The 21,174-nt window shown below is 41.2% G+C and overlaps 1 protein-coding gene across 2 annotated transcripts in view; it reads left to right on the plus strand.

The window, feature by feature from the left end:
• Positions 1-2,852: 2,852 nt before the first annotated feature.
• TOP2B (DNA topoisomerase II beta) overlaps positions 2,853-21,174 on the plus strand; it is a 92,016-nt gene continuing 73,694 nt past the window's right edge. The window contains exon 1 of one of the 2 annotated variants that reach the window (XM_043965732.1): positions 2,853-2,982. In XM_043965732.1, the coding sequence (XP_043821667.1) occupies positions 2,881-2,982 (102 nt within the window). In that variant the 5' untranslated portion in view covers positions 2,853-2,880. The remainder of the gene's footprint in view (positions 2,983-21,174) is intronic. The other variant, XM_043965734.1, reaches the window with a different exon arrangement.

Below are 21,174 nucleotides of genomic sequence, written 5' to 3' on the forward strand. Positions count from 1 at the left end.
AATTACTTGATCTCTCAGGTCCATTTTCTTCATTAGTAAAATTGGGTTTATAATTCCTGTCTTAATAAGAGCTAACGTTTATATAGAGCTTTAAGATTTGCAAAGTGCTTTACAAATATTACCTCACTTGATCCTCACAACCCTGGGTCATATTATATTCCTATTTTACAATTGAGGAAACTGAGACAAACAGCTGTTAAGTGACTTGTCTAGGGTTAAGGTTCTGAGGCCCAATTTGAATTCAGGGCTTCCTGAGTCCAGGTCCTGTGCTCTTTCCCCTGCTCCTACCTTTCTCAATGCATTGTGAAGGCCAAATGAGATAATATGGAGTTAAGTGCTTTGTGTGGCCACCAGGAATTGCTATTGTAAGAAAGAAACAACTAAAATAACCAGATTCACTTTCTTCTTCCTTAGAAGCCTAAAGGAGCATGCTATAGAGTATCTTCTTATCAAATAGTAGACATGTAAAACCAACGAAAAGGTGCACTTTGTTAATTCTATTTGCCGTTTGAAAAATATCGTTTTTTCTAGGAATACAAAGTGTAAAGCTAAAATGGGGCAGGGAAGGAGTCCAAGAGAGAACAGCAATACTTAGTTTCTCTCTTGATTTCTGGCTACATTACTTAAAAAACCAAAACAAAAGAAAAAACAAAATTCCCCAAACTCGTGCTGAAACTACTTCGTATACTTAAAGTATAAATATATTTGCATGCTTAGGGGACTAAATTATCAATATAAGATTAAACAACAGCAAATGACTCTTTAGTTATCGCTACGCCCACCCCACCCCCCCTTCGTCCTAATGACTTCTGACCTCCGGAGAACTGATGAAAGTCACATTTTAAAGGGGGGGGGGGGAGTAAGTCCATTCCCTTCTCCATCTTAAGACTCAGAAATCATGAAAAATAGTGCTCTAAAAATAAGAGAATGCGAGGATGAGACCCATGTTCAGAAAAGCATCTTATGTATGATGTAATCAAGTCCAGTTTTCATAACCTTTCTAACTAACTGCTCACATCTCCGAGGGCTTCGGTCTCCACCACTCATTCTTCCATTCACTCCAGTGATGGAAGTGAGAGATGAGGGTGAAGGGGTGGGGGTGAAGGGATGGGGGTGAAGGGGGTGGGGGCCGGTCTTGATTAGTCTGTACCACTCTCCCCATCCCACCCTCTCATCCCTTCCTAGAGCTCAATCAGAAAAGCAGAGTGGGGGTCGAATTCTCTGCCTTCTCAGAGCCATGGAATGTTGCGGTTCCGCGTGGGTGATTTCCATTTCTTAGAAAGCTCTACTGGGAATGGACTCCTACTTTCGGGTGTATTTTTAAAGTTCTACTGGAAGCGTCTTTCTCTGAACGTTCCCTGGCAGGGTCAGTAGAAAGGAAAGTGATTTTTCTTCGGCCAGTGACGTTCGGAGGTGAACTGAGAGCCAGGAGATTTGGGTCGCGGGTGTGTGTGTGTGTGTGTGTGTGTGTGTGTGTGTGTGTGTAATATGGGTTAGGGGCTTCTCCTTGTGGACACTGTCCATCCGTGTGGCCAGAGCTCCTGATGTTTATCCACATGACTGGGTTCCTTTTGCTTTTCATTCCTTCAATTTCCACAATTCCTGGTACACAACAAGCGCTTAATGAATGCTCTCTCGCGTCTTTCTGACGTGCAAGGATGCTAGAAGAGGGGCACTATCATCCACCCCCACGCTGCCAGCTGCCTTTTAAAAATAGTTTTCCTTTGGGACACCCAAGCCCTCTGGCTCACTCCAGGTTGTTTTTTTTGGGTTGTTTGTTTGGTTTTTTAAAATGCATACACACTCCCATACACATCCAATCACGCTCACATCCATATTCGTTCGTTCTCTCTCTCTCTCTCTCTCTCTCTCTCTCTCTCACACACACACACACACACACACACACACACACACACACACACTGCTCAGTTGCACGGGCGGTTTTTGGAAATAACCACCCAGCTCGGCTGAGGAAGAGCAAGCCCCTCTGCTCCTACCCCACTCTGCTTGGCCCCCCAGGGTCCCTTGCCCTCCCACGACCCATGACAGCCCTTCTCTCCTTCCTTCCAACTCAAAAACAAAAAAAAGCCTCCCTCCCCAACCCTTCCTCTCGGTTGCTAGCCGCAATGACGTCGCCAGCCGGGTTCCGCCCCCCGGGGGGCGGCTCAGGCTCGTCCGATTGGCCGCGGAACCTCGACGGCGAGCCAGCGATTGGGCGGCGGAGCGTTGATGGACAGGAGGGCGGTGCGGGCTCGCGAGCTGTCCTCCCTCTCTGTGGGAGAGTGTGTGAGTGAGTGTGTGTAAGTGTGCGTGAGTGTGTGTGTGTGAGTGAACGCGAGCGTGGCAGCGCCGTGTAATGCCGGACGCGGCGGCGGCGGCGGCTCTGCTTATTGTCTGCGCGTGCGAGGGGCGGTGAGGGGGTCGCCCCTGCCGGCGCTCGCCGCTGCCTTTCGGCTCCCGCCCCGGGCTCCGCAGCCTCGGCCTCCTCGGCAGCCGCAGCCGCGCTAGGCCGGGCCGGAGCCGCCTCCACAGCCTCGGCCTCCTCGGCCTCCTGGGCCGCGCGAGCTGAAGGGAGGCCCGGCGCGCCTCCGAGAGCGCGCGCGCGTGCGGGGGAGGGGGAGGGGAGGCGAGTGTGCACGGGTGTGAGCGGGTGTGAGCGAGTGTGCCATGGGGCCCGGGCAGCGGCGCGGGTAGGCAGCGGGCGGGCGGCCGGCCGAACGAGCGGCGGAGACTCGGGCCCCGGCGGCGGCGGCAGCAGCAGCGGCGGCCCCGGCCTGGGCGGCCCGGGCTCGGGCCTCGCGCGGAGCAGCGGCGGCAGCGGCGGCGGCGGCGGGAGCAGCAGCGGCGGCGGCGGCCCCGGGCCTGCGAGCGGCGCCCATCATGGTCAAGTCCGGTGGCGGCGGCGCGGCGGCGGCCGGAGCCGGGGGAACCGGCGGCGGCGGAGCCGGCGGGGGAGGAGCCGGCGGCGGCTTGACCTGGGTGGTGAGTCGCGCCTCGGCGGGCGGGCGCCTTTGTGGGGGGCCGGGCCGGGCCTCCGCATTGTTCTCGGCCTTGGCGGAGGGGGAGGGGATAGAGGGGAGGAGAGGAGGGAACCCCCCTTCTTTACCCCGCCCCCGTCCCCCCCCCCACTTTCCCCGCTCGGGCCTGGAGGCCGGCCGGGGGGGGGGGCACTTGGAAACTTTCTCCCCATTCTCCCCCATTCTCCAGACCCAGGGGCCGGGGGTGGTGTAGGCGAAGTCCGGGTGCAGGAAATCTATGCATGAGATCAATGCGGCGAGTCCCCTAAGTCTAGGGCAGCGCTGATAATTCGTGTGTGGGGGGAGCACAGGATGTCCCCAAAGTCTCAATGCAGCTTTCAGCTCCGAACTTCGGGTATTGATCGATACAGGGAGTCCCCAAAGTCTCAGTGCGGTCTTAAGCCCTGAATTTCGAGTGTGGGATCGATACAGGTTGTTCCCCAAATCTTAGTGCAGTCTAAAACTTCGGTTATGGATCGATACACGGTGTCCCCAAAATCTCAGTGCAGTCTTAACTTCGTGTATTGATCAATACAAGGTGTCCCAGAAATCTTAGTGCAGTGGTAAGCCTTTTACGTCTGGTATTGATCAATGCAAGCAGTCCCTAAAGAGAGCGGTCTTAATTTCGTGTATTGATAAGCACAGGGTGTACCAGAAGTCTAAGTGCAGTCTCAACCCGCTTGGAATATCGATCGGTACAGAAGTGTCCCAGAAATCTGAGTGCAGTCGTCAAGCCTTAATTTCTGGTGTCCCCAAAGTCCCGGTGCAGTCCTAGACTATCAAAGCTCCCAGATCCCTTAGTAAAGTTTTAAGACGTGGAAGCTTAAAGCATTCGGGGATACTCGGTGTTGACTAAGCACGCCCTGGCTTCCCTCGGGTCCCCCCGCAAAGCAGCGCCTTTCTCCCCGGTTCTCTGCGGTTTCTCCTCTTGGGGTCTTGTTTGTACATAGTGGTTGGCATGTGGCTCGCTCCCGCCATTATATCCGAGCTGCTGGACGGCAGGGATTGGTGTTTTTGGTTTTGCCTTGCTTTGTATCTCCGGCGCCCAGCACCAAGTGGGTGCTTAATGATCACCTGTTGGCTGACCGTGTGCCCTGGGGGCTACGGATCTCAGTGCCAACCCTGCCTTTCCTTTTGGGACGCTACGCAGCGTATGGGGTCTGTTTAAGACGACTGGAATTAGGAAACAAAACCGAAACGAAACCCCGGAGGGTCGTTCTTAGGGTCTTTATTCCTGAAAAAGGCGACCACTTTCCCCTAATACTTAAAGACCTTTTATGTGGCTACCTGCTGTTTCTGATCACTTTAATTCAACCTGGGGATAAGGGCGGGGGAGGAGAGGGGGGCTCAGCGGGTTGTCTGTTTATCTTGAATACCAAATCTTTCCGTGAGCTCTTACCCTGGAAAAAAAGGGATGTGGAAAAGCGACTTTATGTGTGCTGGGGGCGCTGTAGTTAGGCACACACCCCCTTTCTTCTTTCGGATGTTGCCTGGTGTAAGTGAACCTTTAAAACTCTTAGTGGAGTAAAGGATGGGGCACCCCAGGGAACTGTTTTGAATCTTAAATACCAGCTATTTCATGGTGCCTTTACTCTTGAAAAAAGGGATGTGGGAAGTCGACTTGCCCTCAAAACCAACACTTAAAGACCTGAAGAAAAGTCTGTGTCTTGCATACATTTTGCAGCTCACAGGGGATGGCTATTTTTACAGAAATTAATCCGCTGTGGTTCCTCCTCCTTCCATCAGAGTAAGATGATTAAAAGCAGCTCTTAGAGATGTCAACAGCTTAGGTGAAATGGGCAGAGGGGCTGAGTGGGGTATCCTGGAAAGCAGACTACCACTCCTCTTCGATAGTTCTGAAAGGGCTCAAACTCCAACTAGATTTGGAGGTTTCTGAAGCCTCGACTGGCAATCCATTGGAAGAGGGAAGACCTGAAGGGACCTGGTTCCCACGGCAGATCAATAATTCAAAGGCATTTACTTGGTCAGCTTTGAGTTCAGACTGGGGTCATTTCCTTCATGTAGCTAACAGAAAAAAAAGTCCACTGACTCGAGGTATTAGGGTGGGAAATCGTGTACTATATTCGCTTGTGTTGCTTTTCCGGGGGCTTTTGACTTCTGTTAATCACCTCGCATACTCTCTTCCCTCTTCTCTCCTACCCCTTCGAATTGGCCTTTTGTTAGTTAACTTATTCTACTATAACTTCCTCTTCTTTAAGTCAGGTTTGTTGCAATAAGGAACTGCCGTTATGTGAATTATACTAGACTCATTTGTCAGATATTTACTGGTCAGGTGTTAAAGCCTATAATGAAAATAGAGAAATATTTAAACTATATTTTGTAGTTATAATCAAATGTTTTAAAATGTCTTTCTAAAATATTGTATCAGTTTCAGCATTCTAGGTATCTTAGGGATTTGACTGGAAGAAGACTGTGACTATATTAGACACAGGAGATGATAAGCTCCGGATAAACTCTGGGGACATGGGAAAGGATTGCAAAGAAATAGGTTTTTTTTCTTTTAAAGTTACTTCTTTCCTCATTACTTAATTTGATAACATAAAAGTTACATTAGATGTCCAAGTCAAGCTCATTCTATTTTTTTTTTTTTGGCGGACAGTGAGGGTTAAGTGACTTGCCCAGGGTCACACAGCTGGTAAGTGTCAAGGGTTTGAGGTCGAATTTGAACTCAGGTCCTCCTGAATCCAGGGTTCAGTGCTTTATCCACTGTGCCACCTAGCTGCCCCTCATTCTATTTTGATAATCATTTTGTTCCAAAAATCATAAGTTGACTGGTTTGGATCCTTTGCTAGAAAAGCTATGGTTTACTGTTAGTGATCATTGTAGGGAATCAAATTATCTAATGAAATTTTCATTTCATTAGCCTGACTTGTGAAATTCTGACAGCAGCTGACTTTAACTTCTCAGCATGATATTATACATTTTAACAATTAGATTAATTTTGTATTTTTGAAATTAAATTATTCATTGACATTTGTTTAGACTTTTGATTTTTATGCATTTTCTGGGATGTGACTATGATATAAGATATGATTCTAAGTAGTTTTTTATAGAGGGCAAATCAGTTTTAAAAATAGATTTTTGGTGTTAATGATTTCAAAGTATATTCTATTAGGTATCTTTAAGTATTTCAGAACTTGTGTTGAAACAAGAAAAGTATTCTGCCATAATGTTTTCTTTTGATACATTTTAGCATGACATCTGTATTAACTTTATTTATCAAATTTCAGTTTCTTCAGCTACTAAAAATTAGGTAAGTGTCCTGACTAATGAGCTGGAATAACTGATTGATAGAGATGTAGACAGATCTATTAAAGAAAAGTAACTTGTTTTGAGTTCAGTTTTATGATCACATTAAAGAGAACCTTCAGAAGATATTTCAGATTATTAAGTTAATGTTTTGGCTTCTACAATTTTAGTTAATGATTAGAATTTGAAATGCATTTTTCTTTTACATGGGTGAGAGCACATCTTGAATGATTGCTTAAAATCATCACTGCAAAATAATTTTCCAGCTCAGCTTTCTAATTGTACTTTGAACTGTATTGTTCATAATAATAATAGTCCACATTTTCTGTACAGCACTCCAGTGAAGCAGGTTGTATAGGTAGGTCCCCACCCCCTTTTTTTTAAGGATGAAGAAACAAGCATAGTAAGTGGTAAAACAGAAAGAGTGCTAGATTTTGAGTCAGACGACCTGAGTTTAAATCTTGACTCTGCCACCAACTCCCTGTGTGACCTCAGAGCAGTCACTTAACCTATTTGGGCCTCACTTTCTTCATCAGTAAAACAAGTCAAGGGGTGGCTGCCAAGGTCTCCTACAGTTCTAAGTCTTTGATCCTGTGATAAGGTTGTGGTCTTTGCCAGAGGTCACAAGAATAGTAACTAATAGACATGATGGGATAGACAAAAAGAGTTGTTTGAACATCCAGTGCTCTTTCCTCAACACCAGGTGACACATTATCCTATCGAAAGTGACAAAGCTTTTGATTGCCAATATTAGAATGAAGGAGCATTTTTGTTAGCATTGAAAAATTGGTAATTATACCTCTACTAAAAGACAAAAATAAGAGAAGAAAGAAAATAAAACAAACTTTTCAAGAAAAAACCCCAACAAACTATTTAAAGTGAAGTCCTGGTTTGGCAAGTGTAAAGAAGTGACCTCATGGATATAGAAACAGATGGATAGAGTGTCTAACCTTGAATCAGGAAGACCTGAGTTCAAATTTGATCTCAAGACACTAGCAATGTGACCCTTGGCAAATCACAATTTTTATATCTTCCATTTCCTCATCTAAACATACAATGGAACTAATAAGAGCACCTGCCTCCCAGGGTTCTTAGGAGGATCAAATGGGATAATATTTGTGACCTGCTTTACAAACCTTAAAACACTCCATTATTGTTCTCCATTTTATTACATATTGGTTTTACAATGATGGCACTCAACCTCAGAGAGGTCGTGACTTGCCTATGGTCACACAGTAAGTGTGGGAGTTATTTGAATATAGATCTTTTTTTACTCCAAGGCCAGGTTTTATGCTTAGTTGCCTTCTTCATGTTGTCATTCACTCAATCAACAGGAATTTATTAATTGCCTATTGTGTGCCAGGCACCATGTTAGGTGCTAGGGATACCCATATGCAAAATGAAATAATGGCTACTGTCAAGCATAAGCTTAAGTCCTCTCCATTACTCCCCACCCCCATCTTATTATAGTTTTAAACTTTTAAATTTAGTTTCCCCAAAATTGTTCATATTAAGGCTTGCTAGGCTACCTTACTCTTTAATAAGTATTTTATGTTGTGAATATTGAAGTACCTTAATGATTTTCTAGAGAATGGATACAACTATTTTATTCAATTTAATTCAACAAGCATTTATTAAGCATCTCTTGTTCAAGGTTCTGTGTTGGCCTCTACAGATAAAAAGATGAATAACCACAGATGTTTCTGTTTTCATTCATTCTACCCTCAAGAAGCTTACAATCCAGTCCTAGGACAAAATATATATGGAAGTAATTATTATACATGGAAAGCCAGATGTTGAATTGGATAGAGCAAGGGGCCTGGAGTTAGGAAGACCTGAGTTCATATTTAGTTCCAAACCCTTACTATCTGTGTGACTCTGGGCAAGTCATTTTACCCTTTTTCTTCGGTGTCCTCATCTGTAAAATGAACTGGAAAAGGAAATGGCAAAGCAATACAGTATTTTTGCCAAGAAAACCCCAAATGGGATCACAAAGAGTTGGACATGACTGAACAACAACAGTTATTATGTAGGTTGGAAGGAGATCAGTATATCAGTCATAATGAGGCATGAGAAATTAGGGGAAGGAAGGATCACCTCTATTGGGGAGCCAGGAAAAGAAGGAAGTCAGAGAAGACTTTATGGAAGAAGCGGTAACACCTAAGCTGGGCTTTGAAAAATGGTATGCAGTTCAACAGGTGAAAATATAGAAGGAATTCTTTTCAGTCTAGAGAGATGGTATGCACAAGGGCTTGGCAGGGACCCAACAAAACTGGATAACAGGATCATGGTTCAGTTTGACTGCATGAAGGGAATTGGGCTGAAAGAAGGCTGGAAAGGTAGATTGGAGCTATAGCATAGAGGGGCTTGTATGCCTGGAAACAGATTTTTGCTGTGGGCACTGGGGAGCCATTGAAGCTTTTTGAACAGAAACTGACCTGAGCCTACTTTGTATATTGGGAAGATTACTTTGGCATTAACATGTGGGCTGGGTAGGGGAGGAGAGAGTGGAGGCTATTGTGGTACAGGTCACTCCTCCAATCAATAACCTCCGGTGGCTTCTTGTTACCTCTAGAGTCAAATATAAAATCCTCTCTCTAGCTTTAATTCATAGCCTTGCTCCAGACTCTTTTCCAGCCTCAGTGACCATTACTCCCCATTTTTCTCTCTGGAAACTAGCCAGAGTAGCCTTTTGGGTTCTCGTGTGTGACATTCCATCTTCCCTCCTCTTCTCTACCTCATAGAGTCTGTCTTCTAGATCAGGGCTTCTTCAATTTTTTTCCACTTGTTACCCTTTTGCTGGAGAAATTTTTACTCAACCCTGGGTATATAAGTAAATAAAACAGGTATACATACCCTTTTACTGTTGTCAAATTTTTCATGACCCCCACCAGTTATGTGACCCTATATGGGGTCCCAACCCACAGTTTAAGAATCTTTGTTCTAGAGGAATTCTTTCCTTTTTACTTTATCTGATAGCTGTCATTCTATCACCTTGTGTTTTACCACTGTCTATTGATTTATGTTTTTTCTCTTTTTACTTTTTGTGGATATACTTATGAATGTCTTTTTTGGTTCTCCCCTTAGAATGTAAGTATCTTGTGAGGAGGGATTGTGCACAGTGCCTGGCACATAGTTGATGCTTAATAAATATTTGTTTGATCAGTTGAAAGTTAAGGAGGAACAAAAAATGAGAAAAGACTTTTAATTTGTCCATTAGGTCATTGGTGACCTTGGAGAGAATACTTTTAGTGGGATGGTGAATACAAAAAAACATTTCAGGGGACTGAGGATTGAGTTGGTGTTGAAGAAGTGAGTGAGAGGCAGTGAGTATAGACTCCTCTTTAGAAGTTTGGCAGCAAAGGAAGGAAAGAGGTGTAGGCGGGGAAAAAAAGAAGCCCAAGGGGATTGCAGAATCAAGGGAAAGGTTTTCTTCTCTGGAAGTAGGGCAAAACTGAGCATGTTTGTAGGTTGAGAGGAAGGAGCCAATAGCGAAAAAGAGATTGATGATAATAATAGCTATTTGTAAAGTGTTTTAGGAAGTATAGAGTGCTTTGCCTGTGTTATTTCATTTGCTATTCACATAATCTTTGTCACAATGGGGATAATCAATGGATGCTGTGGGATCAGGGCCACAAATAAGAAGGGTTTGCTGAACCCAGAAGGAGGATACCAAGAGAGTGTTAGACATATGGAGAAGAGATGAGTGAGTGTCCACAGTCTTCTATAGGAAAGGAAGCCAGGTCATTGGCTCAGAGATTGGGGTGAGGTGGAGATAGGGAATAAGAGAAGATTTGGAACAGCCTCTGTGGAGAGTTTGTTGAACAATGGATGGGATGAATAAAAGAATTGTTGGATTGTTTTGAGAAACCAGGGGTAGTGGGGTCCAGTCTGTTTATCACCTTCCTCCAGCAAAGGATGCTATGGGAGGGAAATAGGGATGTTCAGGTCCTGATTGACTCTACTCCTTGGTGTTGGCCTCAGCATCCGATAAGCTGATCTGTGCTAATCAAATGTATACATGTAAAGTGCTTTACAAACTGTAGGGATAGACCTGGGTGCCAGATCTGTGTGGTCTTTTTTTTGGGGGGGGGAAGGGAAGGTGGAAGGTATAGAGAAGGACTCCCTCTAGAAATATGAGGGCAGCATCATCTTCTACAGTTTTAGTGAGATACTTACTGAGAGCACTGAAAATTTGATTTAACTTGCCAGGGTGTCAGAGGCAGAACTTGAACCCAGGTCTTACTAGCTCTGGGAATAGCTCTCCACTACTTCAAGCTGCCTTTCATGAACTATAGCATATTATAAACTATAGGTTACAAACTATGGAGAAGGGAAGAAAAGGGAGGGGAGCATTTATTAAGCACCTCCTACATGGCAGGCACTATGTTAAGTGCTTTACAAATATACTCTCATTTTATTCTCACAACAACTGGGAAATAGGTAATAAAATAATACCTAATAATAAAAGCTAAGTGCTTTTCAGTTTTTATTTGATTTGTCACAACCACCCTGGGAGGTAGGTGTTATTATGATTCCCACTTTACATTTGAAGAAACTAAGGCAAACAGGTTAAGTGACTTGCCCAAGGTCACACAGTGTCTGAGAACTGATTTGAATTCGGGTTTTCTTGATTCCAGACCCAGTGCTCTGTGCACTAGGGTGCCACCTAGCTGTTTCTAACTACAGAGTATAATAATGTATATAAGGTAGAGGTGCCATTCTTCCTAGAATCTTTATTCCTACTGCCTTTTATGATACATGAGTAGATGGTGTTCTCACTACCTTAAAAGCATTATAGTGTTTTGTATTCAGAAATGTTGGTTTTCTTGAGAGAAAGGAACCACCATAGCCTAGAATTTCAGATCTACCAGATGCTCGGATGGTGGGAACAACTCTGGCTCTCAGTCACTTTTTGACTGTTAAAATGTGCTTTAGGCATTAGCACCTGTTGTGCAGTCTTGTCATTTACAATCATTCTAATTTACTACAGTGATGATCTGTTTAATAACAACCTTTTTTTTTTCTTATTCAACTTAACACTGAGGTAATTTCAGCATTCCTTGATGTATTTAGCCCAAGAGACTGGAGTGTGCTAGTTCCTTAAAGAGTTTTGTGCTCCTAGAAAGGATTCTCAAGCTGTAAGCTTCAGATAAACTCTAAAGGAAATGCATGGCCATAAGCTTTCCTATGTCACAAATCAGTCTGTCTCTAATTGGTCACACCTCACTTACATTTCCATCTTGCTTCCAGTGCATTCACAGACATTCTGATGAGGTGGGCAAGGCCCAAAGTACCACACCCATTTTATAAGTACTGATATTAAAGTTCAGAAAGTCTAGCACCTGCCAAAGGACATCTAGGTGCTTTGATTGTTACATGTTTGCTTTTTAAAAAAAAACAAAAAACTGTATCTCCACAAATCTTCTACTTGTGATTTTCCTTGTGTCTTTTTGGGACAATCTTCATTCTTTGACAATTTTTCAGCCTTAATATGCTGTCCTTTAGCGATAGTTCATTCATGGAAGACCTTAAAAGCAAAAAACCCGCTCAAGAATGGCAGTACCTACTACTACTTATAAAACTAGAATTCTTGATGATTTTAATTTGAGGGTTAGTGGTGGTTGAAAAGTAATAATAAGTATTTTTGGAAATTTTCAGCCATTTAAGTATTTGGCTGTTTCCCTTTTATCAGTCAGAATTAGAATTTAACTGCATTCAAGGCAGTCTGCTAGTTGCTGGGGTCAGGATGATAAAAGTTAAATGTTCTTAACCGTAAAGGAGGCTTCATTGGAGTGATGCAATCTGATATAGGAGCAATTTGAAGAGGGAGAGAGGACTAATGCCTGTGGGAATCAGGGAACACTTCATGGAGGATGTGGCCCCTGCAATGAACTTTGAAGGAAGATCAGAATTATGGAAAACCAAGAGGAAGAGGAAGTGCATTCTAGGTGTGGGGGACAGATACACAGGGGAAGAGCCAATACAGTTGGCTCTCTGGGATGGTTTATGTGAATTATAAAAGTGTATATTGGAGCCTCATTTGGAAGGGTTTTAAAAGTTATTCTAAGAGTTTGAAGGGGGGGCTTCTGAAGATTATCAAGCAGGGGAATGACATGGTCAAACCTGTGCCTTAGGAAGATGTTTTTGGCAGCTGTGTAGAAGATAGACTGGAGAGGAAAAAACCCAAACAGACTGGAAGTTCAATTACGAAGTTAGGACAATAATTCAGGCAAAAAATAATAAACGTCTTGGCAGTGTGAGTGGAGTGAAGGGAATGAATATGACAGATGATATTGAAGTAGGAGACGTGGGACTATGGATACCGATTGATTTTCAGGATTGGAAGTCTGAACAAGGAAGAGCCCAAGATCACTGCATTTACAAACCACAGTGACTGGGAAGGGGGTGGAGTCCTCAGCAAAAATAAGGGAGTAAATCAGGAAGTTTTAACAAAGTAATTTGATAAGTTCCATTCTGGACTCCTTGAATTAGAGATGCTAACAGATCATTCAGTTAGAGAAATTCAGTGGGCAGCCGATAGCAGAGACCTGGAGTTCATGAAAATGATCATGTACATAGATGTGGCAGTGGATCTGATAACAGACTATCAAGGGAAAGACTATAGGGACAGAAGAAAAGGGGACCCAGGACTGATTTTTGACAATCACCCATGTTTAGGAGTATGGGGAAATGGATGAAAAGTGCAGTATGGTAGGCCTAAGAAATATAATCAGATTTAACAATTAAAGAGAATTATTAGAAATTGACAGTGTAGCAGAGATTTTTATGGGGTGGGTTTAATGATTTTTTAAAAGCAGGGCTTTCTTTAAATGTATGTTTATATATTTATCTTGATGTTTGCATTTATTGTTTTTTTTAAATCTTGAAAAAACTAATTTTGAAGTTAAGTATATTGACTATGTTTCAAAGTTACCTTTTGTGTCATAGTCTGGTATTTTGTTAACAGAAGACAATTTAAATCGGATAGACATTCCCAAAATAAACTAAAATTATATCCTCATGACTTTTCATTATGAAACTTGTTCAGGAAAAAAAACAAAAACAAAACTTATTTGGGACTTAAAAGATTTTTTGAAGTCACTATCATTCATTTGCTAGGCTAATTTCTCTACTCTGGCAGAATGGCTAGAATGTAGTTAAAACCAAAGATAAAAATGAATTTTAAAATAATAAAGTATAAAAAATAAATTCTTTTTTGGATCAAATAATTCCTTATCACCTATACCTAAATTATTAGATTTATGGTCTTATGTAAACTTTACTCCAGGCTCTTTTCATTTCTATGTTCTTATATACATTTGAGCATGGCAAATAGTAGGTGCTTAATAAATGTTTACTGAATTGGAAAAAAAAAAGAAAATTTGAGTATGTTAGTGTTTTGTGGAAATTTTCTTTATCTTTATCCAGGAGATGCTGGTTGGTTAGCACTAGAAATATCTTACTGTTGAGAACTTTCATAACATATGGCAGCCAAGGAGGTAGTAAATATATTGTTTTTTAACCTTTTTTCAACTAGTGGAAATTTGCATTGCTACATCTACCCTGGGGATATAATCAATCCCACTGAATAATAAAACTTCCATCTACTTTGCCTCTACTTTCTCTATAGAGGAATCAAGGCAGTGGTCTCTGACTTTTTCCTCAAAATATCTGATGAGCCCAGAATTCATAATTCATGAAGCATGGGGCCAGTAGGGTACCAGCATGGGTCAATAAAGAGAAATTCTTTTGCTGCCAACAAAACAGGTAGCAAGATGAACTCTCTTCTACTGAGGAGCCAAGAGGTTGAAGGAGGAGTCTGCCTGCTATTTCTTGTTATATGACCGTGTAGCTGGACTAGAAATCAACTCTTCTTCAAGCCAAGTTAACAAATATTTGAATGTCCACAAAAGAGGCCCCCTTGGGGAGAGAGACTTTGTGTGGACCAGGGCTTCTTAAACTTTTTCCACTTGTGATCCCTTTTTACCCTAGAAATTTTTACGTGATCCCAGTATATAGGTATATAAAATTCAGTTATATGACCCCATATGGGGATGCAACCCACAGGTTAAGAAGCTAGGGTATAGGGACAGCCAGGTGGTGCAGTGGATAAAGCACCTGCCCTGGATTCAGGAGGACCTGAGTTCAAATTCAGCCTCAGACACGTATTAGCTTTGTGACCCTGGGCAAGTCACTTAACCCTCATTACCCTGAAGGAGCAGGACGAGAAGCAGCTGTTAGGGTATAGACAGAAATAAAGAAGAATAGAAGATATTTTATGAACAAGTTTATCTCATTTGAACCTCAACAACAACCTTATGAGACTGTTACAACTGATATGCCAATTTTACAAATGAGAATGAAGTTCAGAGATTAAATAACCTGCTTACAGTTATATAGCTAGTAAGTGGCAGAGGTAGATTTTGAAACTGAGTCTTTCCCGACTACAGCGGTCTTTCCACCGTACTACACTGTCACTTGGAGAGTGGATTAGGGTAGTTCATAGTAAACTTCTATGTCAAGAAGCCCATATAATAAGGCTAGTTTTAGTTCAGTAAAGGGAGGCATTTCTGTGGATTGAATTAGCACAGAAAAGCTTTATTTAAAATAAGGAGAGACTACTTGTAGTAATGAGAACTAGAAGGTATCTTAGAAAATATCTAAATGAATCCCCTCAGGTGAAACTAAAGCCCACAGAGTTTAGGGGGTGTGACCAGGAGCACAGCAGGTAGCAAGCAGACACTCCAGGCCTTCAGACTCAAAGTCCAGGGCTCCATGTAACTGAATCTAATATATCCAGGAAAGGCAAACTCTCCAAAGGGAAACTGTTGAGGCTCCGGGTCCTAGATGAGATTTTGCTGGGCAACAGATCTCCAAGATAAGAGAATTTCTGGCCTGAGAATGACCTGCATTGACTGTTCAGAAGAGAGGACTGCATGGACCTTGAAGGCAGGATTTTGATCTATGAAGAGAGAACAGCAGCTTTCACAAAGACAAGGGTAGTGGGAATAAGTGTGGAGTACATAAATGCAGGGGAAGAATAAGTAGACTGGATTCATCTCCCAGAGCAAAAGGAGGAGTTGTGATTCCGTGGCAAAGCCAGACCTCATTATCCAGGACTTTGGATATTGGGTCTTAAGAGTTTGGGCTTGATATAATGGGAAATAACAAGTGAGTGAAAATTTAATAACAGAAAGGTTATCTAGTAAGTATTAAATTCTTTTTTGAATTTTAATATTTTATTTTCCCCCACTTACATGTAAAAATCTTTAACCTTCATTTTTTACAATTTTTAGTTCCAAATTCTTTCTCTCCCTTTCCCCTCCCCCCAATCATTGAGAAGGCAAGCAATTTGATAAAGGTTATACATGTGCATTCATGCAAAATATATTTCCATATTAGTCATGTTGTGAAGGAAAAACAGACAAAAAACCCAAAGGAAAATAGAGAAAGTAAAAACAACAGTATGCTCTAATCTGCATTCAGATTCCATCAGTTCTTTCTCTGGAGGTGGGTAGCTTTTTTCTTCATAGGTCCTTCAGAATTGTCTTGGATCTTTATATTACTGGGAATAGCTAAGTCATTCGTAGTTGATCACTGTACAATATTGCTGTTCTAGTAAGCATTTCTTTCAGGCTATGTATAAGGCTAATAGTCAATAAAACTAATTAAATCAAGTATTTTAATATTGGTTCTGTGTTAACTTTTAAAATATGGCTGTTTAATTATTTGCAAGGCTGAATTACTGAATTTATAGTAATGGGTGAAATGTATCTTTATCCAAAGGTGTGTGTATATGTATATACATTACTATAAACAAAAGTAACCTTTATGAAGCAATATGTGTTCATCAGAACAGACATGCATTCAGTATTTTAAAAATTCATTAAGTTCTTATATAAGTATACACACATACACATATCTATTTCAGCAATGCCGTTTAAATTTTACATTTGAGAATTGATTTGTAAGCATGGAAATCTAGAGATAACCTCAAAATGTCTGCTTTGTTATGGCATTCTATAAACAAGGCATTAGCCATATGTTTTTATTATTTTACGTAAGACTTCAAGATATGAAAACTGAGTGCCTCTTCAGACATCTATAAGATGCAAAGATGTCAATTTTTTAAAAAGAAAGTTTGAAAGTATATTGTGGGGCAGCTAGGTGGCACAGTGGATAAAGCACCAGCCCTGGATTCAGGAGGACCTGAGTTCAAATCCGGCCTCAAACACTTGACACTTACTAGCTTTGTGACCCAGGGCAAGTCACTTAACCCCCATTGCCCCACGCCAAAAAAAAAAAAAAAGAAAGTATATTGTAATATTCCTTTTGTGCTGTACTGAGTGCTCTTTGTAGAAGAAAATAATTAGGAAACGCAAACATTTAAAAATGAGGAGGGATAAATAAAAACCGACATCCTAGCATACTGTAACTTTTGAGCCTTTATTGTCTCTCAAGAAGAGACCTTACTAGATCAGCAGAACCTTTATACATGGCCTAAGCAGTTGTTTGGTGCTGGTGGTAAGAGACATGGGGAAAACTGCAGGTGTGAGAGTTGCTTCAATAAAGAACAAGGAAAGCTTTCCTAACATAGATCATCTGTTTCGTCTTAGTGACCTTGAGTCAGTCACTTAACCTGTTTGCCTCAGTCTCCTCCTCAGTCACTTAACCTGTTTGCCTCAGTCTCCTCCTCTGTAAAGTAGAGATAATCATAGCACTTACCTCCCAGGGTTCTTATGAGGATCCCATGAGATAATGTTTGTAAGGAGCTTCGAAGGCCTTAAAGCTCTATGTGAGTGCTAGCCACCATCATCACCACCACCATCATCATCATCGACAACAACCACCACCACCACCACCACCACCGGGAGGCCAGAATTGGGGGTCGCTTTAATTAGATCCCCGTGGTTTGGGCAGGCACAAGTTGTTTGCAGATATCTATAACCTTTGTGCCTGGTGAAAGTGCCCTTTCCTTAGATTCCTCTGGGGTTGGACTAGGTAGATGAAAGGCTGAACGACTTCTTAGACAAAGTGTTGCATAGGTTCCTTTTATTCTTCTGGAAGTCACATTCTTACAGGTCACTATGTCTTAGGTATAGCTTGTTCTGAGAACCTTTGGGGTTTTTTTTGAGAGCAGTAATTTGTCCATTATTAAATCCAAATTTAATTTTTATATATTATGCATCTCATGAAAGAAATGAACTAAATTAGAAAATGTGTTGAATGTCAGAATTTTCATGCAATTCACTTGTTGCCGGCCTGTAATTTCATTGTTGAACTACTGGCTAAAGAGGCTCATGAAGAAATTATGGATTATCTTTTGCTAATAGAATTGTGTTTTGTTTAGAAGCTTAAATTTTTTTTCATTATGCCTGACTATATTTATTGGTTCTAGACAGTATTATTGGGCAAGTTGATAGTTATGTGTAAACTGATTTTCTCCTGAGTTTATGATTTATGATTAACTGGCGTTATGTTTGAACATAAATACATTACATGGTATACTGTTTTATCTTGACATATTGTTGAACCCTTTAACTTTATATAAAATCCACAGTAATAGGAAATTAATATGAATTACAATTGGTGTTTTTGTCATTTAATGTTTGAATTCCCATAGCTTGTGGTATAATTCTTGTCACAATTCTGAATATGTAGAGAACATAAATCCTGTTCTATACATTTAAAGAAAATTTTTCCCTAGTGCCATGCTATAAAGAAAAAAGTAATAATTTCAAATTCTATCATCTAGGCCAGAGATTCTCAATTTTAGGTCCATGAACTTTTAAAAAATGTTTATAACTTTATTTCAGTATAATTAGTTTACCTGGTAAACCTGTTTATTTTATCTCGTTTCTCCATTATTCAGAGGACAGATGCATAGGTTTTACCAGTCTGCCAGAGGTCCATGACCAAAGAACAAAACAAAAAACAACCCCCCTCCAAAAAAACCAACAACCAACAATTGAGAAAACCTCTGATCTATACTTAGTATAGTTCAGCAACTGAACAAACATTATGATAGATCTGACTTGCATAGTTGGCTTATTTAAATGCGCAAACTTTTCTTCAGCTCTACTCTTTTTAAAAAAAACTCCCCAATTCCATTTTCTCTCATTTTTTTCCAAACTAAAAAGAATTTATAGATATCATCTCATTTCTTACAATAGGCATTAAGTTACCTCTTAACACTGGAAAACAGGCTTCCCCTTTTAGTAGAATTGAGGAGGTTTATCCACTGTGGACAACTGACCCTGCTAACACTCCTTGGCATTAAAGAATCCCATATAGAAATGGAACAGCGCTTTAGTGATACACAAATCACAGAGAACTCTCCAAATCTTGTGGAGCTGACTCCAGCTTCTGTGACTGCTGGAAGATTGGTATTTGTGCATCCTCTTCAATTGAATTGGTAGGGAAATTAGAGTGAGCCCTTTGTGTAAGAGTGGCAGTATAATCAGAGCTGACACCCAAAGAATTATCAACACTTAAGGGATTAGCTCTTTGTGACCCATTTGAAGACTCAAGTTTCATGGCTACTTGTGGATATAGCCCTTAATTGCTATTGGTCACTACTCCTCTCTTGTTTTTTCTCTTATAAATCAGTCATCACATATTTACTGAGTGCCTGCCATGTGTCAGTCTATCCGAGGCCCTCAAATACTCAATCAAAACTGCAAAAATTAAATAACTTGCCTTTGTTTTTGTCACAAAGCTGTCAGTTGGACAAACTAAAACTAGAGCTGATATCCTTGACTATGTCTGCCAGTTTGGTGTTTGGTATAAAATTCTACTTATCTCATTTTCATATAAAAATTAAGACAAACAAGTGATAATATTGAGCAGTTCACTCAATCCATCTTTCTGACATACTGATATTCTTTTGTTTTTTGGTGGGGCAATGAGGGTTAAGTGACTTGCCCAGGGTCACGCAGCTCGTAAGTGTCAAGTGTCTGAGGTCAGATTTGAACTCAGGGCCTCCTGAATCCAGGGCCAGTGCTTTATCCACTGCGCCACCTAGCTGCCCCCATACTGATATTCTTAAAGTACAAATGTAACTGTCACTCTCATGCTTAAGAAGCTTCGGTGCTCTCTTTTGCCTCTCTACTTGGCATTTAAAACCCTTTATAATCTGGGCTCCAGGTTGGTTACACATTAACTCAGCCTTATGTACTTTATGCTCTAAGCAAACTGCCCTATTTGCTTGTTCCTGGATTCCTTAGAATCCACCTCTCTCAGTACCTTTGTACAGGTTGTCCCCCTGTGTCTGGGATGCTCACCCTCCTCTTGGCTCCCTTCAGTACTCAGCATAACTTCCATCACCTTCAATATGTCTTTTCTAATGCCCCAGATTGAGAGCTCTCCTCAGTCCCTCCCCTGATCTGTGTGTGTGTGTGTGTGTGTGTGTTTGTGTTTGTTTGTTTTACTATCTGGGACTGTGTTGTAAGCTCCTTGGGTGAGTGGGGGTTGAGAAGGGAAACTCACTTTTGTGTTTTTGTCCCTAGTGCCTATCACATAGTAACCACTTATTAAATTCTTATTGATTGGAGAAAAAGGAAAAACAAACTTGTAGCAAGTAATTCCATTTCCCTTTTAAAGCAGAGGTTCTTAACCTGGGATGTTTGAATTAAAAAAACCCAACAATATTTTGATAAGTATTTCACTATAATTGGTTTCCTATGTATGCTATTTTGTGCACTTAAATATTATTCTGAGGAGGGGTCCATAGGTTTTACCACACTAACAAAGATCTGTGACCCATAAAAGATGAAGAACCCCTGATCTAAAGGCTGGTAAATATACTTGGAATGGTTACAACCTCATTTTCAGAGTGGGGACATAACTATGGCAGTCCCTTTGAACTGTGTAATATGGTTCAAAATCTAGGTTATTGATAATCCTGCTTAATATCCTTAATCTCTGTCAGTCACTTGGCAAATGCTTGTAATAGTTACGGTGACTATATTTTCCATATTAAAGATTGGGACACATGATCTAGTAGAAAGTCTTTCTTATTTTAAAGCTCTGTTAAAGTACACTTTTATTTTTTGTGAATTTGGGGGTGAAATATGGTCTCCATAGCTCATGTCTTGTTTCTTACTATTTTTCTCTTTAAAATCTTGGAATTCCTACTGTAGGAAGTATGGCACAGATCTACCCTACCTTATCAGGTGCCTTTCTGGATTGCTAGATAACCAGTAGGGCACAGGGTGGGCCAGCCAGAGCAAGCTTTGAGTGGGCCTTATTCTAGTTGGAACTGGTATTCCCCAGGAAATTTTGATGACAGGGATAAAGGGTAAGGCCTGACATCCCTACAAAAGGGCTAGTTTGGAAAAGTCAGCTAGATTGGATTCAAGATACAACAGAATATGATTGGTTTTTGTTTGGGTACAAACTAGTGTGACCATGTGCAAGTCTCTTAATGTCTCTGGGTTTCACTTTCCTCAGCTATACAATGAGAGATGAACTCCAGTGTCCCATACAGTTCTTTTTTTTTTTTTCTGATAAAAGTATTTCATTTTTTTCCAGTTACATGTAAAGACAGTTCTCATTCTTTTTCTTTTTTTTTTTGGTGGGGCAATGAGGGTTAAGTGACTTGCCTGGGGTCACACAGCTAGTAAGTGTCTAGTGTCTGAAGTCACATTTGAACTCAGGTCCTCCTGAATCCAGGGCCTGTGCTTTAATCCACTGCGCCACCTAGCGGCCCTAAAGATAGTTCTCAACATTTGTTTATACAAGTTTTCCAATTTCAGATTTTTCTCCCTCCCCCCTTCCCTAGACAGCAGGTAATCTGATATAGGTTATATATATGCATATGTATATACGTATATATTATATGTATGTATATATATATAATACCATTAAACATATTTCTGTATTA

Source organism: Dromiciops gliroides, chromosome 5, assembly GCF_019393635.1.
Source record: "Dromiciops gliroides isolate mDroGli1 chromosome 5, mDroGli1.pri, whole genome shotgun sequence".
NCBI lineage: Eukaryota > Metazoa > Chordata > Mammalia > Microbiotheria > Microbiotheriidae > Dromiciops > Dromiciops gliroides.